This window comes from Drosophila suzukii, chromosome 3 (genome assembly GCF_043229965.1).
Source record: "Drosophila suzukii chromosome 3, CBGP_Dsuzu_IsoJpt1.0, whole genome shotgun sequence".
Lineage (NCBI taxonomy): Eukaryota > Metazoa > Arthropoda > Insecta > Diptera > Drosophilidae > Drosophila > Drosophila suzukii.
Window position 1 is genome coordinate 76,775,859 of NC_092082.1, and position 27,018 is coordinate 76,802,876.

Sequence of the window (27,018 nt, forward strand, 5' to 3'; positions counted from 1 at the left end):
TTCAAATTTTGTGGTGAGTTTAGCGCGAGAAAATCGTAAAATATTTTTTACAACAATTTCTTGTCTGAAGTTTTGACACTTAGGGTAACACAGTTAATTATTTTAAAAACTGTGAAATAAGAAAATATTTAGAGTAAATACTGCGCAGTTAATATTTTTTTTGTGTAATATTTTTTTAAATGGTTTTGAAAATGTTTATTTACTATATTTTAAAAATCTACAAATTGCTAAAAGTAAACTTTTCTAATTTTCGTAAGACTGATTAATTCATTTTGTGTTGCTAAGATAAAATATTCATACAATTTAAAATTTACAAATTGATATTTCTGACATATTAAATTGATTTTTTGACCATATTTGAATGGTATTGAAATATGAATGGATATTTTTAAAAAATCAGCTTCTTCAGAAGAACATTGAAATCATTTTTAGATTCTTTCCGGGAAGATTTCCATAAACCTGCAGCTGAATTTCAGGTTCTTTTGAGTCACCTCAAAATACCTCCAAACTGGCAGAGCTGATGGAGCTCAAACAGCTTTAAAGCTTTTTTTCCAAAAGATCCCAGAGCGAATTTTATGGCCATCTGAGTTTGAAGCCGATCTCCGCCGCAGTTGGTTGTAAGCGGATTTTAAAAGTGAAACCGAGGAAAGTCGCGCTTTGTTATCTCGTAAAGCCCCCGGCATCGTCGATTTTGCATACCCGTTGATCAAAACAGAGCGAGAGAGAGAGCGAAAGATTGAACAATGATCAATACGCGACTTTTGCTGATCGTTGTGATCTTTGCGCTCATTGGGAAAGTGGCACGCGCCCAAATCGCCTTTGTCGAGGATCAAGACATTGATAAGAAGAAGGCCAATCTAGCGGTAAGCTGCAGACAGAGCAAACCAATTCGACGGTCCATGATAACAAACCCCAAACTGGGAGAGCAAAGCCAGCTGGAACTAGAAAAGCCCAGCTTATAAATACCCTTCCCAATACAACAGGTTCCATTTTTCTTACCAAGTTTAAAGTTCAGGCTTTTCAATCCAAAACCCATCTAAAAATATTTTTGCAAAAACACTCTGTAAGTACAGATAATTTGGTGTTACAAGCCATAAAATTAAAAAGGTTTATATTTTTATAAATTTGTTTTAACTTCCAAGAAATGAAGAGAAATCACTAGAACAAAGTCATTATTATCATTTATAAAGTATCAACAGAACACAAGTTTCGGGTTGGAATAATTTTGTTCACATTTATTAAAATAGAAAGTTTACAACATTTAAATTTTTAAAATATCTTTCAAAAAAAATTACCAAATATTAGGACTTCTTGGTAGAGTATGGACGACGCATCGGCAATAATCAATCAAACGGCTCCCTCATCCGTCTCCGCATTCTTCTCTTCTCCAGGGTCGCAAGCCACTCTATTCCCCAGCCCGATGCCCCAAGCACCAGCTTCTTTATCCGGGGGACCAGCAAAAGCAAAACGACTGGGTCTGCGACTGCGCGCCAGGTGAGCAGCCATAATAGATCTTCAGCGGCGATGACATAATAATCTCTGTACTTGGTACTTCCCCTAGCCACTCTTTATTACCCAGAGACCGATGGCTGCTATCCGGCCTACCGGCAGGGACCCTGTGAGCCTGGCCAGATGCTAGTGCTCTACAAGGAGCGGATTATTCCAGAGTGCATACGTAATCCATGTGCCAAGGACGGACACTTCATGATTCGCGAAACGTGCTACGAGTTCGGCAACACCAAGAACGAGGAGAATCCCTGCCCTTACAAGGAGGCAACCTATGTGCTCGGCGTGAATCCCACCAACCTGATGGTCGACTGTGTGAAGCTTTCGGTGCAACTGGAGACGCGCATATCGGACACGCCGGAGCAGGCTCCGCCGGAATACTATATCGAGCTGGCCGAAAAGTGCGCCCGCGGCAGTCGTCTTTTGGCCCAAGGAAAGTGTTCCTAGAGGATTACAACATGAGATATAAATTGTTTAACAATAAGGTGCCTATTATGTGTGTTTTCCGTTTGGTGCTGTACATCCCAGTAAAGGGTTTCGAAATTGTTCAATGTTTAAAACAGGTTCACTATGATTTTCGGATTACATTCCAATAAAGACCATTTCTCAAAATTATGGCGGGGTTTGTATGTATGTGTTTTGTAACAGCTAAAAGCTAAAGGAAGTACGTGTGTACCATCCAAAACTACGAACTGGCTTTCCTGCGACTCTTGGCGGGAGGTGTGGCGGGTTCGGGGGTTTCTTCCTCGAGCATTTCATCTGCCTCGGCGTCATCCTCCTCTGGCAACGTGACGCCATCCTCTAGATTTTGTTCATCATTGGCAGTCTCCAGCTTGAGCAGCGCGTTTTCCAGCGAGGCGAGGAAGGAGCTCTCGCCGTACTCGGGCCACTGACGGAACTGACTGAACAGCGTCAGCATCTGACTAGGCCGGAGATCTCCGAACTGGGTGTAGATGTTAATGCCCGGATAGTAGTTCCTGGTGCTCATGGAGGTGCTCTGGCACGAGTACTGCGGCAGCTTTTTGGGCGACTCATCCGGGTAGGTGGGCTTCACGGATTCAGAGGCATGCGGATTTATGATCAGTCGCGGTCCACAGCCAGGCACCCATTTTCTACAGAAATAATAATCTTGAATTAAAAGCCCTACGGTTTTGCTTTGGCTACCTACTCCAAATTGGGTATTATCCTATTTCGCCGGCTCACAAAGTTCTGCTTTATGAAGAACCAGAGGGCGGGTAGATCCTGGGACTGGCATAGCTCGTGGAGATTACGGCGCGGTGAAAACTTCACCAGGTACAGGTACTCCGGGTTGATGGATCGCACTTTGACCAACTTGCTGCCCTTCGTGGGACTGAAGGCTGTCTGCTGAGGCAGGAAATCCTCGCGTGGAACCTTGGCAATGAACTGGTGCTCGAAGAGGATCTGGAATAGCACGCTGGTCGAGCGGTAAATGAGGTAACCAATCTCATTGTTGCAGGTGAGGTGCTGACAGAAGGAAATGTGAGATACTAGCGATCCTTAAAGGAACATTTGGAGTATTTACTATGTAAATGGGCGGCGGTATAGCGAGGATCATCTCACAGCGTCCGAGATTGAAAAGACTGGTCTGAAAAATGAGCGAGTTGATCAAATGCTTGAAGAAGGGATAGGAGCCCACGGCGCCGAAGACAAGCATGTTGACATCTGCAGGAAAATAAGGTTAGTGGTAACTTAAGGAGATATCATATAAGCTCACCATCTGTGAATGCTTTCTGGGGCACATCATTGAGGAGATCTGCCACTCTGGAGCCTCCGTCAATTTTGTCCATGTAGACCAGCTTCCACAGGTTCACGAAATCCCCGTGGTGCACCTTCACACGCTCCGGATAGAGGGTATGTAGCTCCTGAACTCTGGGCATAAAGTGATCCATGCTCTCGAGCAGGATTATCTTACGGAACTGGGATTCCCTGTCCAGCAGGTGCCGGGTGAAGTGTCCCGCGCCGGGATTGATTTCCATTACAGTGTCGCAACCGGAGCTCTGGAAATGGGGCTCCAGGTACTGGCTAATCCTTTCGGCAGCCTGGGCATTCGCCAAATACATGTGAGAGGGCACTTTTTGCTTCCGGTTGAGCAGCTTCTCCGGGAACTCGCCGCTATAGCGAGCCAACAGCTCCTTTCTGGCCTTGGTGCCATAGTTGGCCCTGGCCAGGGACCAACTGCATCGCAGGGGCAGCATATCTCGATTTTTTTATTAAACAAAATCAGTGGAAATCAAGGTAAAGTTAACTTTTCGTTTGTTTACAACCAACAGCTGTTCGTGGGCGTTTTACAACACTTATCGATAACAAATCAGCTGTTATCAAAACAAATCACAGCTGCTTGGTTATGTTCATTATTTTTTCGGCTTCCTCGATTTCACGTGAATTTTTCAACAGCATAACGTAAATAAAACTCAACTTCGGCATGGGACAGGTGGTTTCCATGGTGGCCCGGCGGGTGAATCGCTTCAATGTCGAGAATCGCGCCCATCGCATCCTGGAGCGCGAAAAGCCCACACCGGCACCCAAATTCGATTCCAATTTAAGGGACATGGAGCGCACCTTGGAATGTGAATTATAAAAGTACCTAATAGGAACAATAGAACAAATTTAATAATTGTTTTTTCCCCCACAGTGGATCCCAAGTTCGTGGACAAACTGAACTTGAAGGACTCCAGCTTGGACGGGCGTTTGAAAAACGTTTATGTAACCTCGCAGGATCGATTTGTGAGTTGATGTGGCCGCGAGTTATTTCGAGGAATAATACCTTATATATTTCCCAGATCAAGCGGGTGCAGGAGCGCCAGGCAGCGGAGGCGGCGGCGGACAAGGCGGAGCAGCGACCTCTGCCCCTGGAGCGCAAAACGCCGGATGACTTCGAGTATGGCTACTTGGAGCCCACGCGCATCAGCGCTGGACATTGCACACTGCGCCAGGCACTCAAGTTCATCAATGACCACCAGCTGGATCCGGAAAACTGGCCAGCCAACAAGATAGCCAACGAGTACAAGCTCAAAGAGCCCCTAGTTGGTAAGATTTCTAGAAGGAATACCGTCTAAGTACGCCAGACTAATCTCTACTCCCCCAGAAAATATCCTACACTACTTTAAAACCTTCAATATGTACATACCCGACCAGAAGTACAAGGACACGATGTTAACTCAAGCCACGCAGCCGCTCCTGCGGGTTAAATCAAACTCTGAGGGCAATCCGTAAATAAATCACGCTTGTTTTTTGTTTTTAACCCACGCTTTATTGTACGAAATGGGAATCACACAATGGCATTGGGTGGACAGTAGTATATATTCAGGGATTTGTCCTCGGAGGCTGAGGCCACCTTGTCGTTTCCCGGACTATAACGAACGCCCCACACCTGATCCGAGTGATCGGCGAAAGTGTGCAGGCACTTGCGCTCCGAGGTGTCCCAGACCTTGACGCTGCGATCGCTGGAGGAGCTGGCAAAGTGCTTGCCATCCTCGGAGAAGGAAACGCATAAAACCCAGGAGGCGTGGCCGGAAAGGGTACCCACAACATCTGAGTGGGTTCTGTAAAGGAATAGTACATTAGTACTGTCTGTCATTCTCTTAAGCTGCGTAGAAACTTACACATCATAAAGCTTCATGTGCCCATCATCGGAACCGGTCAGCAGCATCTGGGAGTTGGGTGAGAAGCAAAGACTGCGAACTGGCATGGCATGACCCTCCAAAGTTTGAACCACCTTGCCCGCCGCCACATCGAATATAGTGATGATTCCATCGATGGCTCCACTGGCTATGTACTTGCCATCCGGACTCTGCAATAGTTCACTTTTAAGTATAGGAAAATAGGATTTTCACTTGGTAAACATTACGTAGGCAATGCTAAGCGTGTATTTGCCATTCTGGGCATCTAGTGTCTGCTCTGCCTTTCCTGTTTCCACGCTGTACATAGAGATTTTTCCATCATTTAGACCGGATATCACGTATTTGTTGCAGGGCGAGAATCCCACAGTCCAGAGATCAACAGGTCCGAATGTGAGCAGGTGTTTCTTGTCGCCCGAACGGGCATCCCAAAGGCACATGGTGGAGTCCAACGAACTGCTGGCAATGGCTAAATGAAGGGAAATTAGAATGGGATTTGTTAAGATATTTCTAAAAGGGAGTCAAGCTTTAAAAATCCATGTGATTAAGAATCAGGAATCGCTGGATTTAATCCTCATGTTATTTGTCTTCTCTTGGAACCATTAAACTTACTCTGTCCATCGGAACTGACGGCCACGGAGACGACTCCCAATGCATGACCCTTCAACTTGTGGCGCAGCTTCAAGGTGTTGTCCTCCCGCAGATCCCACACCTTTACCAAATCATCCAGACCACCGGTGACTATGAAATCCTTGGGGCGCGCCTCCTTCTTGTCGAAGTCAAAGGGATTCTCCTCCTCGGGCTCCGTGCCCGCGTCATCCGGATCCGGATCTGCGGTGTCGCGGCCCCAAGTGCAGGTCCACAGCGCATTGTCGTGGGCATTTTCCTCCTTGTGCAGCAGCGAGAACTTGCGGAGGGATGGAGGTTGTGAAAACGCCACACTTCCTTATATATTTACACTTACCATTTTAAAAAGCCGGAAAAATGTTTATTTTATGCGAAAGGCTCAAAATGTTATCGATAACTTCATATCTGTCAGCCTCAAAAACAGTGTTGAAAACAATGTACAATGGGCACGAACAGGAATACAGTGATCATTGCACTGAAATTGCCAATATTAAAATATGAAATATTAAAGAGTGAGTAAGATCCAGTTTTAAATTTAATTAAAAATTAAAATTTTTTGTTTATTAAATAAAATTTAGATCTGGAATTAATTTCAGACTGAGTGTAGGAATGTGAAACTAACTATCGTGAACAGAACTATCGACGGATTTGCAGGTGAAGACTTCGATGTTTTCAAAAAAACATCAAAGTAACATCGATGGTAAACTTTTTTTTGTTTTCAATAAACTAAGAGAGTAAAATTACTTTTATGGCTTAAGCTAAAACGAATAAACAAAAGCTTTGTTCCGCAAATCAAAAGTTCAAAGAATCATTAACTTCTGGGAGATCAACTCTGGAGGTTAGCTTATTCATCAAACTTTTCTTTTGGATCTTAATGTATAAATAAAGTTAATAACTTACAATATAAATACGTTTTTATCCTTCCTTAGTGATGTGTCAAAAACATCGATAGTCGCCAAGAAACATCGATGTTTCTTAAAATTGTAAAAACGTCGATGCATCGATGTTTCCATCGAAGTTTCGCCACCTCTAACGAACGTCGCGTTTTAAAAAACAAATCACCAAACGACTCGGACGCGAGATCTAAGCGACTCGACTAGCGAAAAAAGTGTAAGTGACGGGTGCAATTAAGTTGGCCCACGGTGCAGCGATGCCCGGATTTACCAGTGCGCGGTTATATAATGCGGATATAGTGCATTATAAGGACCCAGCCCGCCGCCAATAAAATAAAAAACAAAGAAACGGACCAACGCGTGTGTTCTGTTTTTCAGTTCTCTCTTTTTTCCGTCGTCGCCGCCGTGAATCGAATATGTATTATTTTCCTCTATGGATCCGCGTGTCTGGAATATATTAATAAACTTTCACAGTGAAGCCTCGTGTGCGTGTGTGTGCGTGGGGGCGGGCGTGTGTGTGTGTGTGTGCCCAATGCAGCAGCATATTATTTATCTCCCATATCATATCTCTAGTAAAAAATCAAAAAGCGAATGAATGATTCATTTTTATGGCAGCAGGACTCGCCTATTTGTGCACTAAACCGAAATAAAATAGAAGAAATACATATATGCTGCACTTTCCATGTGTTTTTCGTGGTGTGTTTGTTTTATTGATTCCCATTTCCCTTCCCCCTTTTCCACCCAGTTTCTACTTCTCCCCTCCATATAACATCTATATTCGCGCCTGCCCCCACAACTTCGTTTCCGATTTGGTGTAAACAATAACGGCAACCGGTTTTCGCGTGCAACTTTATCTCTCTAATATCGCCTTTCCTCATATTCTTCTTCTCTTCCTCTTGTCTTTTTTCGATTATAATCGCAATTTGCCGTTTCCAAAATGATATATGCAAACCCCTTCGAATAAATCAAACAGTTCCAGTTGTATCTGTAAAATCTCAAGGTGAGTCTCGAGTTGATATATTACAATACGAAGATTTGCATGTTTATGTAATCGTATCTAAATTTTATGTTAATTATATCACACATGGTAGAATATGTTTCATCTGCCCAGATAGGGTTAATCTATTTTACTCCATAGCTAGAATAAAATTGGTACCTATAGACCTTTTGTATTTAACCAACTTTCAAAAACATTCAAGCTTTTTTAAAAAGTATTAAATCCCTTTCGAAAGTCATCAATTTGTCTGAAACCTTAAAAGTGATATCTATGCATGAGTATTGTTAGTATATTATCTTGTTAACTATTAACAAAAACTAAATAAAAACATATTTTAAGAATTGCAAAGAATATGTGTCTATTAATTCTATAATTCTTTACAAGAAATGGAAAGTAGGGTCTTAGAAGGGAAGTCGGTCATAACACCAGTAGAGTTAAAGGTTCTTAAGTCCCCCTGCACCATCCATTCTTTCTTAGCCAACCCATCATATTTGCTCTTAGCCTTCGCACTAATGTGACTGGAGGATAAGAATAAATGTTTGCCCTTAAGAGGTGCTCCAGAAGCGCCCAAACAAAAAAAAAAAAGAATGCAAAAACTAGACCATAAACATAAATGCATTTCACAGCTGCCATTAGTGCAAAACTTTTCACAATCGGTTGGAAAAGCGGCGCAAAAACCAAGTACGACAAAATGGAAATCCAGGGCAGGCACAAAAAGAAACTGAAACAGTGGCAGAGTGAGGAAAAAGCCAAAGCCCAAGCGAAATGCACTCGGAAAATGGATGAAAAACAAACAAAGTTATTAGTTGAGGTGGGAAAAAGCGGATCTGAGATGCGGGGAAATGCGAAGTCAAGTGTGGAAAAGCGCTCGCTGGGAAAAGCGTGACAAAGTCAAAAGCAAGGGGCGAAATTGGAGCAATTTGAGTCTGTGTGATATGACATCATTGTAAGGGGTGTCCCAGGGGGCGGGGCGGCCCCCTGCCGACAATGACAGGCGTCGAAGTTTCCCAAAAAAATTGTGAGCCAAACAAGAAAGCGTTGGGTAGGGGAAATTATTGTCAAACCAGCACAAAAATGCCATTAGCCTTGACATTATTTCAAAGAAATGCAACAAATTACAAGAAACTACCATGTGCAAAGCGAATCAAATGGGTATAAGTTTGATCTAGTTGTTAGGAAATCAAATATAAAATATTATAATAATAAGATATTATATATATAATCGAAACAACTATTAAAAATTTAAATATTGTATTATATGTGTATGCAATATATTGTAGAATCTCTATAAAGTGGAGGCTTAAAACCCCTTGAATCCCATTGTATGGGTTATCCATTCTTTAGGGATCAGAATCCCAAGAGAATCCCAAGTGAGGCGCAATCATGAACATCCTCTGATAACAATATCGCTTGAATAATCACCATTCGTTGAACCCCGAGAGTATGTAGGAGCATTGACTTCCAAGATCGCATTCTGCTGGCAGGGCAATTTTCTTTACACCAATCAAGGCAACGGAGAAAATACGATGGCGTCAAGTCATGACATTGCACTGGGCAAAAGCACAAGAACAATGGAAAAGCACTCTTTGGATTCCAGTAGAAAGCAAATTTGCCGCCCCAAAACTTTTTGCTTGACTGCATAAATATTTCTGGCCCGATCGCATGGTCGAAAGAGTATTTAAATCCAGAGATAAGATAATAGGTGGTATTGCTATTTTTAAGCAAATGTTCATTATCAAAGTTGGGGGGTTGCGGTCTTCTATGACTTTTTACTGGGCTGAAATGTTATTTTAAGTCTCGGCCTCGGAAAACACCTAATTTGGGCTCTAATTGGGACCTCGTTTTTAGGGGACACGTTTAGAGTGTGACATTTGTTATGAGTGTGCTTTGTGTGAAATATTTTCATTAGCAATTTCGCTTTGGGGCCCTATTTATGGACGTTGGTTCTCAAGAGGCGTTAATGGTAATAGCAGTGGTCATTAGCATATGTTGGTTAGAGTGTAAATGTAACTGGTTTTTCCCCTTTACAAATATGTGGGATCAGGAAGATATCATTTATCTCTGTCAGTTAAATTCCTAAGAATATTCTTTATATATTAAATTAAAACATAGTTCCAACAAGAAAGTGTGGCTTAGTAAGAACGTGTGTTTCAGCTGTAAAACACTCCCCGTTTTTGTAAACCCCTACGCAGCACTTAAACCAACTGCAACGCAGTTGACCTTTGTTACTGGAATGCCATAAAGTGCATTTTTATGACCGCAATGTGTTAACAATTGCAAGTGAAAAGGGGCAAGGAATGCAGGGTCTTCCTCATTTGCGAAGCACTTGAAAGGCCATCATACATTACTCCCTCGGGACACGAAACCCGAGAAGGAACTCCTCCCTATCTATCGGCCTTTCTCCCCCATTAACCCATAAATGGGAAATTGATATCGTTCAATGTGTTGTGAGACTGATAAAATAACAACAAATTAGATAAAGTTGCGGCCAAGGACAGGCTTCTTTTTCACTTACTTTTACCTATATTTTAGTTATACGACCAATTTCTTTTGAAGTCGAAGAGAGCGCGTAAAATTGTTTATCTATTTGCAGACACTAGAGGTTACCATTCAGTTTTTCCTCGCCAATACGATTTCTTTTTTTTCACATTTGCCATTTGTGCTTTTTTTTTTTTGTTGGCCTTTCACGTTGATAGGCTTTTGTGTGTTATTAATCGCATTTTTATCGCCACTTTAATAATCGCCACATATGCCGCGCGGTTGGGAAAATGGGTTTGGTCGGTGGGCTTAGAGTTGGGGAGTTTTTGGGCGTCAATTAGCTGTCGTCTGGGCCGGGCACTTTCACAATTTATCAAAAATACATCATCAAAGTGTCCACTGTTCGTTTTCAATTTCAAGCTTTTCTTTCTTTCTTTACTTTTTTTTTTTTGGGAAGGAGTTTCATTATTAATTAAAAAGCTGACAGACATGGCCGTCATCACGATGACCATGACCCAAGTGGGTGAGCTCCTTTGTTGCGATGAGTTGCTTTTCGCTTTGTTATATGTGCATTTTCACATTGCAAAAGTTCGCTGCTCCGGTGAATAAGAATTTGCTTGTCTATAATTCAGTTGAGACAACTACATATGTGCATACAACATGCTACTTTTGTTACGCCCGCCTTTGTGCCGGTGTTTGGATTTTTAATTTGAGCCTCGATTTTCCAGTTTTTCAGCCAGCCAGCCAGCCAATCAGTCAGGCATTAACTTTGCTCATTTAGCCACTTGGTTTATTCACTCAGGCACTCATCCCATCCACTCACCCGAGTTCGTTTCATTCATCCATCTATCGTTTAATCAGCCCTTTGCCTTCTAGACCAAGTTTAGGAGCCGGTTTGCGAGCTCTTAATATGATTAAGTTTTTACGCTTCGACAGCTTCTAGCACGGCTCACTCACCTTCTCGACATATTTATACTTCCATTTCTAGGGGTTTGTTTGAAGCTCATGTGTTTCATATACAAAAGCTGCACTGCATTTCCACCTAGAAGTTTTTCAATTTCCCAAGAAGTTTACCTTTGAAGGGGGCGAACACTGGGGATTATCCCGAAGCAATATAACTCAGTGTAGGAGTTCCTCGAATTTCGTGTCCTAATTCCAAGTAATTCTGATATCTTGTTAAAAAATAAGTTCGTTAGGGTGTGTACAAGGTGTACAGTGTACAATTTACATACACTCAGAAAAAAACGGTTCTCTCGATTTCAGTAGGAGGCCCAATTGAGATAAAGTGTTCTCACTTTGCGAGACTTTCGAAATACGATATCGAAACTACTTTCATCTCTATTTTAAGATTGCCATATCTTGATAATCAAACTTGAGAGTACTCTCTTCTTGATTTTGAACGTTCCTATTTGATTTCAAGAACGTTTCTTCTCAAACAAGTGAGAAGACTTGATCTTGCATATCTGTTTCGCTGAATCATACATTACTCGAAGTCTTTTTAAAATGTATTGCCAATGTAATTAGGTTAATGTTCGTACTTTAATTACAACCGATAACTTTTAGTGATATATTATATTCTCAATATGTATATAAACAAACAAAGCTTTAGCTGGAGTACACTTTTTACCCTTGTCTTCCTGGAAACTGCAAGTGGTTTATTGACTAAACACTTTGTGCGATTTATTGATTTGAATCTCCATGCAAACAGACCCCCCGAATGGTTTGCAATTTTTCAATTGAAATCAACCAAACAAATTGCATTTGCATGCTCCATTCCCCGGAGTCAAAAGCGAAGGCCAATTAATGGCAGTGAACAAAACATTGGCTCTTCAATGCAAATTCAAAGTGCTGACAGGCGACAATGTTTGATCGCACCGAGAGTCGGGGAACGGAGCAATTGGGCAGTAAACATAAACAGATATTTCTAAATGGAGCTCATGTCATTGGCACATTCCGAAATTCGACAGTCGCCGGATGTGCCCCCCTTCTAATTTAAAAGCGGGAATATTTTCGTTGTTTACAGATACAATTGTACCCGTATATTTTTTGTGCAGTTTCAAAGTAATACAAACTAGTGGTAGCTTGGTCCCAACCACATGATTCACTTTCCCTAATTATTCTCAACAGTCAGGTATCGAAAGAGGACGTATTTTAGCCATGAGTTAGATCCCAAATCAGAATATCAACTAATACGCTTTTCCACTTAAAGAAATTCTAGATATTTAAATAAGAATTTTTTTAGAAAATATAATTCTAGATGTCTCGGTGCTATTAATGATCTTCTTCATATTAGTTTGTTTAAGCCAAGTGTTAATTATGTTGAATTTAATCGATGCCTTTTCCTCTTTCTGTTTTCAGTGAACTAAAACCATAAGCAATCATATATTTCGCCTTCCCACCACAAATGTTTTCGGCCAGCAAAATAGCTTGTTAAGGTGAGTTGTTCAAAATGTATAATTATATATTAAAGTCATATACGTATTAGCGTAGATTGGCATATGTCAGTGACTAAGAGCGACACATTTAATGGGACTGATAATTGCTGTTGGACAAGAATGGCCTTGGTTTTTGGTAGGGGGATTTATTTAGACTAGATTAGATAGGGGGCTATATAGAGTTCTATCAGCTACGATGCAATTTTGGGAAATATATTTGGAGTTAGAACTGGCAATATCTATGGATAATTAAAGCTTAAAATAGTCGAATACTACAAGACAGTTTCCGTTTCCGCTGGCGGATATAGTTTATGATCAATTTCGAGCGTCAGGTGCACCTGGATTTCTAAGTTGTGCCCACCTGCACTCGACTATCAATCCTGACCAGCCATTTCGACTGCCTCATAACCCTGCCTCATGCATTTTTAATTGGCAAACGCTGCTCGACACCCAATGAAAAGTTGTCTTTTATTGGCCTATGGCCAACTTGAAAAGGGCAAAGTTTATTGGGACAATAATACAATCGAACTGGGGGAATCGACGAATCCGACAATCGGCAAGAATCGAGATTCGAAATCGAAACCCGGCGAGAACTATTTTTAATTATCCCACAGCATTTGGCTTTGACAGTTTCAATTTCAATTTCTAGCTGCAGTTTCTCAATTTATTCAAATTGATTGAGGCACCACCCACAGCATAGCCCACCCATTTTTCACGGCTTGTGGGCCTCGGGGGGAAAATAGAATTCTCAACAAGAAATTTAAATCTAAACATCTCTAACAGATTCGATAAACACGAGCCGAAAAATAATGAAAGGGGAAAACTTTCATCGGTGGAAAATTTGTGTAAAATGTATTCTGCCTCTTTCTTCTTTCGTTTTATTTTTTATTTTTGGGTTTTTGCTTTTTGCGGCGGCTGCTAATTTTAGCGTGAAGAAAGCTGATTGCATGGGGCATTTGTATTTCGGCTCTTCAATTGCCATTTCATTTATATTTTTAATTACGCAGAGCGATCTAGAGAGAGTTCTCCCTCTTACCCTCCACATTGGATTCTGTGGCTCTTTTATGTGCAATTAATTTTACAATTTGTCAGAAAAAAATCAAAACAAAACCACTATTTTCGTTTTTTCATATATTATTTTGTAGCTAAATTTTAATTTTAGTTGCTGGCGCGGTTTTTTTTTTGCCGGGGATTGTAATTAGCTTTGTGGTGGGTTTATTGAACTGTGGTTTGGGCTCTCAAACAACAAACAAAACATATACAAAACACAAATTGCGGCATACATCGAGTATGTTTATGCGTTTCGAGCTATTTACGGCCAAAGGTCCCGGCCACAAAAAATATTGATGTTTCCATAGACATGCCCAGTTCATTGCCATATGGTGAAAATTCTATGGTTCAGGTAGTTCTGTAGTTTTATGTGTGTTTTCCATTCCGTTGTGCGCGAGCTCCAGGCGAACTGGTTTGCTGATCTAATAACTCCCACGAGCCGGCGATTATTTTGATTAATGTGCTTTGTTATTGTGGTCAGAACAATTTTTATTCAATTTTTGATCGCAAATTTTGTATAATCTAAATAGATTTTGTATACAAAGTATAATTTTAAAAATATATTGAAATGCTTTGATGGTTTATGGCTTTTCCAAATCTGTTTAAAGTCTTAAATGCCTATTTTACGTGGCCAGAACAATGTTTAAAAGTCCATTTTTGATCGATTTAAGATACAAGGTATAATTTGAAAATATATCAAAACACAATAATGATATGTGGTATTTCCAAATCTATTTGAAATCTTAAGTCAAAACCACATTGTATCCACATCATTATGTTTTCTTTGTTGTTTCTAGTTCCCTTGTTTATATATCGCTACAATTAAAATTTCAAAGCCATGTAAAACAAACAAATCTATTATCACCTGCTGAAAAAACAAGGCGAACGCGATTCAGCAAATACCATTTCCTTATCTATAACATTTGTAGTTTAATTTAATGATCGGCGCCTATTGTAAACGAGCGCTGCTCGTATAGGGGTTCCTTAGCCTTATAAGGCCTGCCGTCCGTCCCACTCTCATTAGTCGCCTATTGAAATCGCACAGTGCTGATAACGACATGCGATTGGAAATCGACCTGCGGAAGGTGTTGATACGATAAGCACGTTCGCATTTGGAGCGGCCAAACCTTGACCAACTAAATTGGGGCTAATGAATCAGCTGATTGATCACGAATCGACTCTCCGATCCATATAAGGTGCTGGGGATCGTTGGTTTCGAAAGGTATTTTCTTTTGCTGCTGCCGCCGAAGCCGCTTCGCTTTTCCAATCGGCAAACGCAAATCCAATTATCAATCGGATCAATTGGAAAGTCGGGGCCGAGGCAACCGCAGTCCAATAAACGGGGCGTGTCTATGCAATTAAGGATGGCAGAAGGGCGGATGGATTTAAGTTCCGTTAAGGAAAGTAAACCCCGGAGCTGAATGCACCGAGAGAAATTCAAAGATCAAATGGGTGGATTTTTTTTGAAGAACCAAATCTTGTTATTAGTATTAAGTAAAATATTAATAGTAATTTGGTTGAGTTCTAAATAGTTGTGTTAGAGTTTCCGTATTAAAAGTATTATCTAGTATTCAATATTATTATAATATTGTTTAGTATAATTTATTTTGTGCTACAAATGTATGATAGTGGGTTACGTTTTTTTAAGACCTTCGGTGTTTTAAATATTTATCTGTTCTGTTCTTAAGCTAAAGTTAAGTTTCAGAATTAACAATATATGGATAAATGTAGGCTTTCAACTTATAAGGACTATTAAATTACCTAAACTTATAAAAAACACTCGGACAAAGTGCAAGTAGCGGGTTTCGATAAACTTTTGATTAGGTATACGGTTCTGTTTTTCTTAAAAGAGTTTTCCTTAAAGCATTCCCCATCTTTGGATGCTTCGCTGCCTCGTGTTGGGCCTAGGAAACAAGTTTCTCCCCTCTCTCTCTTCGGGAATCTGCCCGTCTCTTTCGGCTTTTCTGGTTGCGCATGAATCACTTTTTGTTTTGGTTCGACTCTGCTTTGCTCGGTGCTTTGTCTTTTCGAAAGGTAACTAAACTATGTACACACATCGAGGTACAGTTAAAGGGCTTTTGGGGGCTTGAGGGTAAGGGGGTTCCAGAGGGGGAAGTCGGAGAAATTGAGTTTATGACGTTTGCACTTAACCCCCAGTGGAAAACATGGCACAGTTATCATTCGTTAGCTTTCTGACCGGCAGCGGAAGTTTGTCGGTCGAGCGTGAATCGATCCACGCAGCCCGCTCGGCATTCGTATTCGTCACTAATTCATTCATTCACTCGTTTGCCCAGGCAGTCAGTCAGTCAGTCACTCAATGGTATTCGGTGTTTCTGTGTTGTTATTCATTTCGTTTTTATTTGCTGCTTGATTGCATTGCCAGCGGATATTGGCGATGCAACTGGGAGAACCCGAACCCGAACCCACAATTCCCCTAGTGCTATCTCCCTGGCGAATTGCGGATTGAATAGCCTTTTGTAATCCTGGATTCGATTTCCGAAAGGTCCTATATGGTTTGCACAACAATGTGTGAACGCATTTAACTGAAGGATTTAAATTTTACTACTGCCAATCTACTTTAGGGTAAAGAATAGATAGTTGGGTTATAGAAAATATAACTTGTTGACTTAAATGCAATATATCTTGCTTTGTTTATAAACAAAGTTATTATTGGAATTTTGTTTAATTTAAACGTAGCTGTAGGAAAAGAATTTAGCTGCTGAAAATAAACTTGAACTTCAAGAATATATTGTTTGTTTAAGGAAAAGGAAACTTTTCGACTTAGATGCCATATACCTTACCTTGTTTCTATACTAGGTTTATATTATTTTGGTTTTTATTTCAAATAACCCATCCCTAAGTAGTTTAGATACAAATTTCAATTGCAATCATTTAAGCTTAAATTTACTTTAACTTGTTTCACTTTTTAATGGTGTGTTTGTAAAATTCAATAACCAAAAGCGAAAGAGAATTGAAAATGTGGAGCCGTCACTGGTTCACGGTCAACTCGTGCGCCTAATGACAGCCAACGATTTTCAGGCGCATAATTACGCCAGCGAATACAACAAAAATGGCTAAAAGAAACACAGGTAACCACTGCAAACAACTGTTTCATTTACATTGTGCAGAGTCATGGAATCTGGTCAATGAATCGCACTGAAATGCTCCTCATGGCAAATACAAAAAAAAAACCAAAAAAGAAAAAACCGAAATTGCCCAGAGCACGCCAACACACACTCCACAAAAAAAAAACTAAGAAGTCTGCACACGCGATGGCAAATCTTGTATGGAACACTGTATAAGTGCCACGCCCACGCCCGAAACAGGGCTTATAATGGCCACATTTAATGACCACAAAGTAGCAGCAAGACAGACGAACAAAAAGGCCAAAAAACCAGCACAATATTTTGTGGACCAATGTGGGCAGGTGTCTTTATTCTCAGTGTGTCTGAGTGTCTGAATGTGTGGGTGGCTGGTTAGCGCCAAAAGCTAACCATTATCAACAGTTTATTAAAAACAACTCAAGTGACCAAGGTAAATAAAAAAACACGGAGATCAAGCTAAGCCGATGCACGTGCTACGAAAATGTGGGCCAAAAAATAGCACACCAAATTAAAAATAACCTTAAGAGGTAATGAGATAGTAATCAGTTAAATGTATAAAGATTGTAGTGATATTGGTTGTACATTTTAGATGTTTGATTGTGGGTTGAATAAAAATTTTTAAAAATCCACAAAAAAATCAATCATGTGGTATGAGTAATTTTGAAGAGTTCTTAGTTCTTGAAACACTCAAGTCCATGTCGTATGCACGTACCAGAAATGATCTTTGCTTAATTCTTAGTTAAATGTGTACTATACTTCAGACATTTGTGTGAGGCTTATATTAATATTTTCAAATAAACCTTTGATTAAAAACGCCTTAAATTCATCATGTTGTATGAGTAATTCAAAAGAGTTTTTTGTTCTTGAAACCCTTGGAATGTAATGTATTTAACTGTCACGATCTTAGCTTAACTCTTAGTTAAATGTGTAAAGCTAGTGGTGATAATGGTAATATATTTAAAACGTTTTCGTGTGGGTTATATTAGTGTTTCTAAAATGAACCTTTGATTTAAAACTCCTTAAATCCATCATGTCGAATAAGTAACTTTAAAGAGTTCTTTGTTCTTGAAGAACCTCTAGTCCTTCATGTCGCATGAGTTATGTTAAAAAGTTTTTAGCTTATTTTTGAAACAAAGAAAGTCAAGTTTGTTAAACCATTTTCAACTGTGTTTTGGAAAACTCCTTGCACACTTCACCACTTTTCATTTCCATCATGCAACATTGTATACCGTGTCGTATGAGTAATGCGAGGCATTTAGAAAGCGAAACTTCGCCACTACAAAGAGCAGCATTCCTGAGCAAATTGCAAATGCTAAGTGAGAGTCGCAGCATCTAACAAGATTCTTAACGCACATACACTCACAAGAAGAGAAAGAGACGGGGAGATGGGCTAGAAAGAGTCGGCGCTATTTATCGATTTCGGTTTCAGGCAAAACTTGTTGCTCTCAACCTCGCAAATCAATTACGCAATTTTACTCTCAAGCGATTATATATTTAAATGAAAACATTTTCTCATGGCAGCCAATTTGATAAGTGGAAAAACGCTCATCAATCCGTCAGTCGACCGCTCCATCAGGCTGTCAAGACACAGAACTTTCCTCAATATTTCATCTAAACGAAAGTTCACTGACTTTGTGGTTCGACCAGAAAAAAAAGAATGTTTGACCCAAAAAAAAGAAACTCGGAAAATGTGCGTTGATGTGCGGACTGTCAACGCAGTATATATATACTATAGTAACAATAACCACACAAAACATAATGGTACATCAAAAAAAATAATGGATATGACATGGTGATCAAAGCTTTTGAAAATTGCAATCATTATTATAATAACAAAATATTTAAAAACCCGTCTCGATTAAAGCTTGTTCGCATAACAAAATGAAAAACGATTAATCACAAATGTTGATCTGTTGTAGAGCTGTATTTTTTTCTGTGTAATGATGATGGGTATTATGAGGCTGCTGATTAGATGGGCAGACCGGCTAAATGAAATGAAACTTTATCGGATTAAATTTATGACAATTTGATGGACATTGGTCGAGTGGTGAAAAAAAAGGGGGGTCTATGGGTCGAATCAGTTACAGTGGAGCAATCAAAATTCCTTTCGGAACGCATGTTGCTACTTCAGCTGATCGTTTGGGCAACTTCCTTGAAGTTTATGGCGTGTTGCATGCCTCGAACTTCCCGAGGCATGAACATAAAAGTGTGTGAGTGGAGCCGCTGGGGGAAGTTGCACCGTTCGATGTGTGTATGCCCCACATTATGTGGCTATATGGCTCGGCCAGATCTCTGCCAGACCTCGCTGCGTTTTTCATTTCTCCTCTAGAGCTGCTTGACAGTCCATCCACCAGTCCACCAGTCCGTCCGTCTGTCTAACTGCCCGACTGCCTGCCTGTCGTGTGCTCACTCAATTAGCGCTCAGAGGACCGAAACAGCAACTGAAAACTATAGCGAACGCAGAAACTATTGCAGCGGCCCGAGGATTGTGCAAATATTTGCGCTTTTAAAACAAACTGCAAATGAAATTGTCTAACAACAGGCCTCGAATATGTTCGAATCGTTCAACAATTGCCGGGCGGCTTCTGCTGCGGGTGAGGATGGTGTTTCTGTTGCAATGAAAATGCCAGCCGACTAAGAAATCGAATCAAAATAACTGCAGCTGCAAAAAAACGCTTAAATATAAATAAAATTAAATGTAAAAATAGTTGCAGTTGCACTTTAAAACGGATGGCTTTGCTCGGTTGGTTTAGCTTTCGATTTAGATTGTATTTCGTCAGCTCATCTTTTCAGAATGCCGATTGCTCATGCGCCCCGTTGTACACTGAGATAGAAAATAGGCCCAAAATATAGAAATTCTAAATGTTTTTTTAAACTAAGGTTCTTAACACATTACCGTTTAAGTATGGTGATAGTTAAATATCAAGTAAAACATAATATATTTTCCAAATTTCATGTTAAGTATCAAACTTTCAGCAATTTTTATTTAACTTTTTATTGAAGTGTACCTAGTTAAATAATCACCTAATCGTTTGGCAAATTAGCTACTTAATAGCCAGCATTAATTGGCACAGGCAATTCTGTTGTCATCGCAGAACTCCCAGCCAAGTTTTTTATGAATCTACCATATTACTCATACGCCGTGTGTGCGGTCGAGATTTAAAGACAATTCCAAGGAAAACAAGGCGATGAGAGGCGATTAGATAAGCAATATGAGACGCAATTTCACAAAATCTCTCAATTAAATATAAATCATTGTGATCACCTTGGGGAAATTGAGTCTTATTAATATGGCGAAGGAAATACCAAGTTTTTCTCGACTCATTCTCCGAGGAAGTGTGGAAAGTGAAATCCGATGAGACATCTGCCAACAATTTGCCTCTTACTCTGATATTCATGGCACACAAGTGCCAATCGCTGAGCAAATTAACACCGAAATGGCAGTTGGGGGTGGCCAAATGGACGACAAATGGAGAAACAAACACGTTTGGCAAACAAATAAACACGCAGCTGGCTAAAATACGAGAGCAATTGGCAAGACGATATCAAAATCCGGAATCCCGACCACTTGACACTTTGTTTGTTTGCTTATTTGTTTGTTTTCATTACCAATAAATGTTTGCCCGTTGTTACCGAGCTGCGATCAGCGCCCCTGGAATCGCCACACATGGGGATATCGCCTCGCTTTTCCAATGAAAACGCGAGTGCGACGAGTCCAATTTTGGGCACTCACTTTCCTGTCGGAGCGTTTTCGCATCCGCTGGCCATATGAGCTGGGAAATTCGCCATTCAGCCTGGCAGGCCGACATTTAGCCAAGGATGTTTTGCATTGCAATGGCAATTCATCAACACCAACAGATTTGTCATGCGGCAGACGCATAATTAAATACTTTCACCTGTGCGCCAAGCCATCAACTATGCATGTATGTACATTGTACACATGTACACCTGCAATTCAGATGCAGATGCAGATGCATTTTCAACATTTTCATGGCCAACCCGAAGCTGGCGGAGCCAATGCACTAAAAATAGGCGCATTGCCTTTGCGAGAGACACATTTTCCTAATAGCCGCACTTCACGCACGCTCAAAGAGACATCAAAAAGCGAAAAAGTCAGGGACAGGTGACTTTTTCGAGGTGCCCAGGAGTAAATGCGTGAAAATCGCAATTTTTCACCTCGGGCCTTGGCACTTGTGTTTTTGCCTTTGCCGACTTTCTGCGTGAGTGGTCTTAAAATATCGCCCCGAGTGCCGAGTGTGTAAGTGATCCTGCCATATCTGAAATTACAGTGCTAATGCATTTACTTGACAGGTTTGGCTGAATGTCATGAAACTAAGATAAACTCTTTGGAAATTATAAACATTTAATGAAACCTAAGTAATTTAGAGCGCCCATGGGCCTTATTTCACTTTAAAAAGTGCGATTTCGCCAATGGGGCTATCATTTAGGGCAATATAGCTTTAGTTTGGGCATTATCACACTTTTTTGAGAGAAATAAGTCCCCTTTGCGTTTTTACATTGCATATACCATCATAAGTAAAATTTAATTAAACTTTTTATTTTTCAAGCATTTAAATCTTCTTCGTATTTGAAATATACAAACCTAGTCTTTCGTCTTTGTAAATAAAACATCCTCACAAAAAGCTGTGAGTTGTTAGAACTTGTTTGAGGTCAGAAACGCTTTGAAGAAGCTGCAGTGCCTCATCCTTGAATGGGGTTTATTTAGACGCAGTGTTTACACTAAAATCGGAGACCCAGCCTTCGGCAGCTGTGTGCATCGAGTGGGCCCCCGTATCTTTCGGAACTGCAGAACTGCACCGCTTGGCAGATACATTTTCTTATTTTTCTGTTATTTTTAAACAAAGTACACCATCCAAAACTCTCTGCGTTGGCAGTGCAACAATCTTGATGTGTGTAATGTGTGTGTGCCTGTTTATTTTCTATGGCGCATTTGTTTGTTGGCTCCGCCTTTGTGTATCTCGAAGATACTCAATCGCCGACGGGGCCAGAAAGTTTGAAGATGAGCGGCGAAAAGAAGAAAATCGAATATTGTGTTTGACACGGCCCAACTTTTGACACAAAAGCACCGAGAGATGCCGAGAGACCCCAGAGATGCGGCAATGAACTCTGCTCAATGAAAGTGCAATTAAGTGCAGGCAATCGCTAATTACATTTATGGCTCACATGTTAATTATGCTGCGGTGGGGAGTGGATGGCATAGTATAGGATAGGATAGGATAGGTTGTGTGTCTGGGACGGGCGAACTCTCGGGAGGTCAATGATATAAGCGATGATTAACTGCCGGCATTGTGGCAGGGTCTCTTTTTTTTTTCTCCCTCTGTGCCTTCGCAGTGCGGCTAAAGGTCAGGTCACCTATCTATCTTCGCAGCTCAGGGCGATGCCATATCTCACATTGGTCATCTCTATAGAGATACTTTATCTCGCAGTCTGTCGTATTTGTCTTTGTTTTGTTGGTTCTTCGCTTGTTGGGTTTATAACGTGCCATAGACTACCCAGCTTGCAGCTGCCGTATTTTGAACGGGTTTAACTAGCTTATAAATCTGGCAAAATAGTAAAGCTAATTACTCACAGCTGGAGTAGAAGGTAAATAGAGATACACGTAGAATGAAACAGAAAGTGGAGCACATCGTCAGCTATCTTAAACTTTGTCAACTGTTATTTTTACTTTTAAAATATATTTGCATTGGGTAAATATTACGGTGATATAAAGGTTATTCCTAAGTTTTTATTGCAAAGTTTTTGTTTAAAATGCATTAATCTTGGAACTGGGACTTCTGGAATGCCATTTCTTAAAATTAACTCAAGTACTTGAGTTGATAATATAATTATATATGTTTTTACTCACTGTTTTAACAATTCTCAAGCATATTGTTTTTTATGCCCGTTACTAGACTGCGCACCGCAAGCTTATTTCAAAAGGGTGCAACTCCAATATTTTTAAAAAAAAAAACAATATAATATAATAATATAATAATGTAAAAACAATACCCATCTACATGCCAAAAAATTTTTGAAAACGGACCATTTATTAAAAAGTTTTAAGCAAATAAAGTGTGCAATCTCGAAAATAGCTGATTTGCTGCATGCATATCTTCATCTCCCTCGCACTCCCTTTATCTGTATATCTAATAGTTGAGGATTTGATATTTTTATGCAAGTAAAGTTAATAAAAAGTTCAAGTTTTTTAAGTGTTTCTGTATTTTGTGTGACAACACTTTTAAATTATAACTCTTACTTTAGCATGGTTTAAGAAAAACAACTTTTCATAATCGCCAACTGCCTATTAAAGTAAGGAACATCATCACTCAGAAATTTGCATATTTATGTTTACATTTTTGTAAAAACAACTTGGGTGCGGCCTTACATTATTGAATAGAATTTCGTTGGCCGCAAGCACATATTCATTTATTGGGCCCAAATTCGCCATGCCAAAGCTTCGAGTTATGGGCCAACTGTAAGAGCCACGAATTTAATATGGGTAAAAGTCGGTGGCGGCGCAACTAGTGAAAGCGCCAACTTGCAGTAACAAAAACAACATTTTGGCTTGGTTTTCCTTAAGGCTCCGAAGACTTGGGGCCAACCAGCCTGCAATCATATTTCACCTTAGCCTGGCCAAGAGTTTGCTGCACTTGTCGTTGTCGTGGTTGTTGTTGTTGTTATTGTTGCTGCTGCGGTGGCTATAAAAATAACTGAACACTTGCCATTGCACACTTGGCCAAGTTTGGCAACTTTTGACGGCTGCTGCGGCAACCAGCGAACCAAACCAGCTAACAACAAAACGAGTTGTGATGTGGCCGTTGTTATTGTGTTTGCATGCCAGCATTTCTGGCTATATATCTATTTTTTTTTGGTTTTTTTTTGTGGAGTCTATCCCCATTGGCAACATTTAATTTCATTAATTGCAGGCAGCGGCAAACGGCAGCCGCCAAAATTGCCAAAACTGCCAAGAAGGAGACGCAAACCTTTTGCTGCTGTTTATTGAAATCCTCCAGAAGAGTTACATTAACTTTGGCACAAAGTCGGTTTGAGTTTTAAAACAAAAAATAGCTCTATAACTAACATTATTATTAGGTAAGGCCTTATGACTTATGACACTTTTCGAATAACTAACTATATTTATGTGAAAAAGGCACGGCTACCTTAAGAAAAAAGGGTCTACAGCTTAACAACATTTTATTGGACTAACATATTATATCAAGTTTAGGTTGCCTTGACTTTTTCAAACAATTTAAGTCAGTTTGTAAAAAATAAAGCAAGGGTCATAAGGCCATAATGCTTATTTGTATGACTAAATAATACTGGCTTTATCTGTTCACTAAAAAATTCTGTTGAATTTTAATAAATTCTTCTAATAATTTTCTATTATTATTTTAACCTTTTGGGTTTTACATGTTCTGCATACTTCTTTATGAAAGGGCATTTTCATTTCACTCTCTCAAATGCAATTTTCTCCAATTTTACGTCTGTGCGGTTAGCCACGTGATTTTGTGTTTGGATTTTCTTTTCTTTTTTGGCCATTTCCTTTTCGACTGTGTCTGTGGCCTGTTTTGGTTGGGGATTTTCAGCATTTTCCGCTGGGGACTGGGGACTCGAAGTGTTTTATTCATCGTCAGTCGTCTAGCGTCATCGTCTTCGTCTCCAACTGACTTTAATGCCATTTTCGTGCCCGAACTGTTGCTTTGAATAAATGCCCAGTCGTACGTAGTTTTTTGCAAGTTGTTGCAGTTTTAACTGCTCGCTAGGGTCTTGGAGTCCAGTGCGAAATTCACTGGGAATGGGTTTTGGATTGGATTGGATTGGATGGGATGGGTTTTAGGACGGGAAACGGGGGACCGACAGGTAGAAGGATGTGGTAATTGCCATGTGGTAGCCGTCGTTACCTAAGCAGGTGTTTACGTCTGCGATTTTGTTTGTTTACCTTGTCTGCTATTGCAATTGAACATGCAATAAATAGTTCTTGCAATCTGTCGTACTCAATCTCTTTTCGGTGGAGACCTTGCCCATATTTTGCATTTAATATGCCAGAAAATTGGGCTTGTATTCAGCTCACTGCATTTTATTGGTATTTATGTGGAAAATAAATGGATATTGACACTATCTTAAATAGAATGTTGCTTGATTTCCATAATATTTAAAGTGTTACATAAAAAAAACAAAGTATATTAAATATTATTGAACAAATTATCATATTAAGAACATCAAAATCGTATATTATTTCTTATAAAATAAGATAAGTGTATTTAGCACTTCGGTTCATACCCATATATTTTAAAACGATTTTTATTTTTTCATAATTCTTTGTCTTGTTGGCCCACGCGACTCACACACAGCCTGAAATCCATCATAAGCCCAAAGACATTTATAAATTGGTTTTCAGTCGTGCTTGCTCTCTGAGATATTCGCACAGCCCACATGATTATAATGGAGGTCCCCCGATATCTTTAATTGGCCTCAACATTGAAATGTCACATCAGTTGGTAGCATAATTAGAGACAATAAATTTAGCTCTTAGCCATTAGCACTGCATTTGTACCCAACTCGATCTAAATATATCAAATTTCCTTTGCTTACAGTTAATGCTGCATATATGACAGACCCACACGACATCGACAGCGACTGAGACAAGTAAGTTGAGTGTGCAATTAAACCCCGCAAAGATAGAATATTTATGTAAATTTCCACATACAATTTGTTGTTTATTAAATTTGTTTCTCCACAAGGAGAACTCTGTCCGGGTCTGACCCCGATCCCAGATGTAAAGCAAAAGTGGAGCGGATTGAGAGGGCGGTTTGGGGGAGTAGGGTTTGCCACGCCCGGTTTAGTTTCTTTTTTCCTGTGCAGGCGGCATATATATCTTTTATTTATTTTAATATGGGTTGAAGAGAGCAGGAAGTGAGGCTTTTGAAAGAAAATGGGACACTTTTTACACACAATCGGGCTTTAACTTTGTAATATAGAGCTGCCAATCCTCTATAATATTACGGATTGTTTTGTTGAATATAGGTATTGTTTTTATGAATGAAAAATATTTCCAGTTATTTTTATAGTCAGATTTGATCAATTTGGAGTTGTTAAAGAAGTTCATAATTTTTTTTTTAACACCCTACCATTTTATATCGATGGTGATGCCATTTCTATGCCAACTGATGGCAACGGGAGAATGTTTCTAAAAGAATTATCCACAAAGGATGCTGCTGTGCCGCAAGGAAATTGAATCCTCCGCCTTTCTTCCTTTCACCGCTGATGTCATTTGAAGGCGCCGGCAGTCATAAAATTGATTTTGCATTAAAATTCGTTTAACAAGCAATTTTGCTTGCGTAAGGTATAAAAAGCTAGGGAGTAGGCACTTGGAATCAATTAATTCACTATTTATATATAAACATACAAAGATGTATATGTGAGTGCAAAAAAGTTGAAGGCGCCTCGCAGATTTTCCCCTCATCTCTCTCATTTGGGAAAATGTTTGGCTCGTGGCTGCGAGTTGGCCAACCGCATCGTTTGCTGACCCAATTTTCTTCGGCTAAGAATAGCGAAAAATGTTTAAACGAATGCTGCCGTCTATTCGAATATCTTTCTGCCTCGGATTACACTCGATGGTGCAGCAGCTCTATATGCTTAACTCTTAGCCAAGTGACAGGCCAACTTTCTTGTAAAAGAAACACAATGTTCTTAAAGTTGAAATCAACTACTAGAGAGCTAGAAAAATGGGAAAGTGAAATATGGTCAGGGTGTCTCAGTATATTCGATATTTAATTGCTATACGGTGAGTTAAGCTGTACTGTCAGCGCTTTGACCATATCTCACTAATTAAACGTAATTTATTTAGCCACGTCTGTTAGTGCCAAATAAAATACGCTAACAAATTTATAACAATGGCCAAAAAGTTTAAGTTGGCTGCCAACCAAATGCTGGCGACAAGATTTATTCAATCAAATCTATTTTCATTATTTTTCACTTGTCATCTTGTTGTAACTGTGAAACCAGCCGAAAGGTAAAGAAAAGCGCCACAGGCGTGTCTTTTAATTGTCACACTTGGTCGAGTGATTTCTTTTTTGTGAATTTCCCATGGGCAGTGAGCAGTGAGTACCCCTAATTCCTTACGGAATATTTCGATGGCGCTTCCGCATTGTTGTTCGTATAGCTCCAATGTCTATTTGGTGTTCATAAATCAATTTGCTGCAATTTCAACAATTTTTGTTTGACTGCGAGGCTGTCGATCAATTGGCATAGGAACCAAAATTAGAAAACAACGAAAGCAAATCAATCTAT

At 39.9% G+C, this 27,018-nt stretch overlaps 5 protein-coding genes across 21 annotated transcripts in view; 3 read left to right on the forward strand and 2 right to left on the reverse strand.

The window, feature by feature from the left end:
- Window positions 1-579: 579 nt before the first annotated feature.
- LOC108013911 (uncharacterized) lies at window positions 580-2,121 on the forward strand. Of its 2 annotated transcripts, XM_070995659.1 has the most exons (4): window positions 581-671; window positions 716-863; window positions 1,392-1,494; window positions 1,562-2,121. In XM_070995659.1, exons 2-4 carry the CDS (start codon window positions 744-746, stop codon window positions 1,951-1,953), a joined length of 615 nt encoding a protein of 204 aa, XP_070851760.1. In that variant the 5' UTR covers window positions 581-671; window positions 716-743; the 3' UTR covers window positions 1,954-2,121. The 2 variants fall into 2 exon arrangements, with proteins under 2 accessions (XP_016935405.3, XP_070851760.1); XM_017079916.4 differs by having other exon boundaries at window positions 580-863.
- mtTFB2 (mitochondrial transcription factor B2) lies at window positions 1,693-3,809 on the reverse strand. The gene is made up of 4 exons (XM_017079893.4): window positions 3,242-3,809; window positions 3,050-3,189; window positions 2,675-2,991; window positions 1,693-2,618 (listed from the first exon to the last, which is right to left on the reverse strand). Exons 1-4 carry the CDS (start codon window positions 3,720-3,722, stop codon window positions 2,192-2,194), a joined length of 1,365 nt encoding a protein of 454 aa, XP_016935382.4. The 5' UTR covers window positions 3,723-3,809; the 3' UTR covers window positions 1,693-2,191.
- A 38-nt stretch (window positions 3,810-3,847) lies between these two features.
- LOC108013909 (protein NDUFAF4 homolog) lies at window positions 3,848-4,768 on the forward strand. The gene is made up of 4 exons (XM_017079914.4): window positions 3,848-4,094; window positions 4,160-4,251; window positions 4,308-4,554; window positions 4,613-4,768. The coding sequence occupies exons 1-4, from the start codon at window positions 3,950-3,952 to the stop codon at window positions 4,738-4,740; spliced, it is 612 nt and encodes a 203-aa protein (XP_016935403.1). The 5' UTR covers window positions 3,848-3,949; the 3' UTR covers window positions 4,741-4,768.
- LOC108013908 (superkiller complex protein 8) lies at window positions 4,758-6,240 on the reverse strand. The gene is made up of 5 exons (XM_017079912.4): window positions 6,109-6,240; window positions 5,757-6,051; window positions 5,375-5,613; window positions 5,130-5,317; window positions 4,758-5,069 (listed from the first exon to the last, which is right to left on the reverse strand). The coding sequence occupies exons 1-5, from the start codon at window positions 6,109-6,111 to the stop codon at window positions 4,796-4,798; spliced, it is 999 nt and encodes a 332-aa protein (XP_016935401.3). The 5' UTR covers window positions 6,112-6,240; the 3' UTR covers window positions 4,758-4,795.
- A 523-nt stretch (window positions 6,241-6,763) lies between these two features.
- Window positions 6,764-27,018, forward strand: part of Mical (Molecule interacting with CasL) — a 45,933-nt gene continuing 25,678 nt past the window's right edge. For 15 of the 16 annotated variants that reach the window (XR_005014517.3, XM_036818171.3, XM_036818172.3 and 12 more), the window contains exons 1-4: window positions 6,764-6,881; window positions 7,638-7,664; window positions 12,498-12,574; window positions 25,323-25,374. The gene's annotated coding sequence lies outside the window, so the exon portion shown is untranslated. The remainder of the gene's footprint in view (window positions 6,882-7,637; window positions 7,665-12,497; window positions 12,575-25,322; window positions 25,375-27,018) is intronic. The other variant, XM_065866516.2, reaches the window with a different exon arrangement.

Coding starts and splice junctions, on each gene's coding strand:
- LOC108013908 (XM_017079912.4), bottom strand. Junction 5,614..5,756: donor CGTCAGTTCCGATGGACAGA/GTAAGTTTAATG, acceptor CCCTTCATTTAG/CCATTGCCAGCAGTTCGTTG. Junction 5,318..5,374: donor ACACGCTTAGCATTGCCTAC/GTAATGTTTACC, acceptor GAACTATTGCAG/AGTCCGGATGGCAAGTACAT.
- LOC108013911 (XM_017079916.4), top strand. CDS start 744: ATGATCAATACGCGACTTTTGCTGATCGTTGTGATCTTTGCGCTCATT. Junction 864..1,391: donor AGAAGAAGGCCAATCTAGCG/GTAAGCTGCAGA, acceptor TCTCTTCTCCAG/GGTCGCAAGCCACTCTATTC. Junction 1,495..1,561: donor GGTCTGCGACTGCGCGCCAG/GTGAGCAGCCAT, acceptor TACTTCCCCTAG/CCACTCTTTATTACCCAGAG.
- LOC108013909 (XM_017079914.4), top strand. CDS start 3,950: ATGGGACAGGTGGTTTCCATGGTGGCCCGGCGGGTGAATCGCTTCAAT. Junction 4,252..4,307: donor TAACCTCGCAGGATCGATTT/GTGAGTTGATGT, acceptor TATATTTCCCAG/ATCAAGCGGGTGCAGGAGCG. Junction 4,555..4,612: donor GCTCAAAGAGCCCCTAGTTG/GTAAGATTTCTA, acceptor CTACTCCCCCAG/AAAATATCCTACACTACTTT.
- mtTFB2 (XM_017079893.4), bottom strand. CDS start 3,722: ATGCTGCCCCTGCGATGCAGTTGGTCCCTGGCCAGGGCCAACTATGGC. Junction 3,190..3,241: donor CCAGAAAGCATTCACAGATG/GTGAGCTTATAT, acceptor ATTTTCCTGCAG/ATGTCAACATGCTTGTCTTC. Junction 2,619..2,674: donor AGGATAATACCCAATTTGGA/GTAGGTAGCCAA, acceptor TTATTTCTGTAG/AAAATGGGTGCCTGGCTGTG.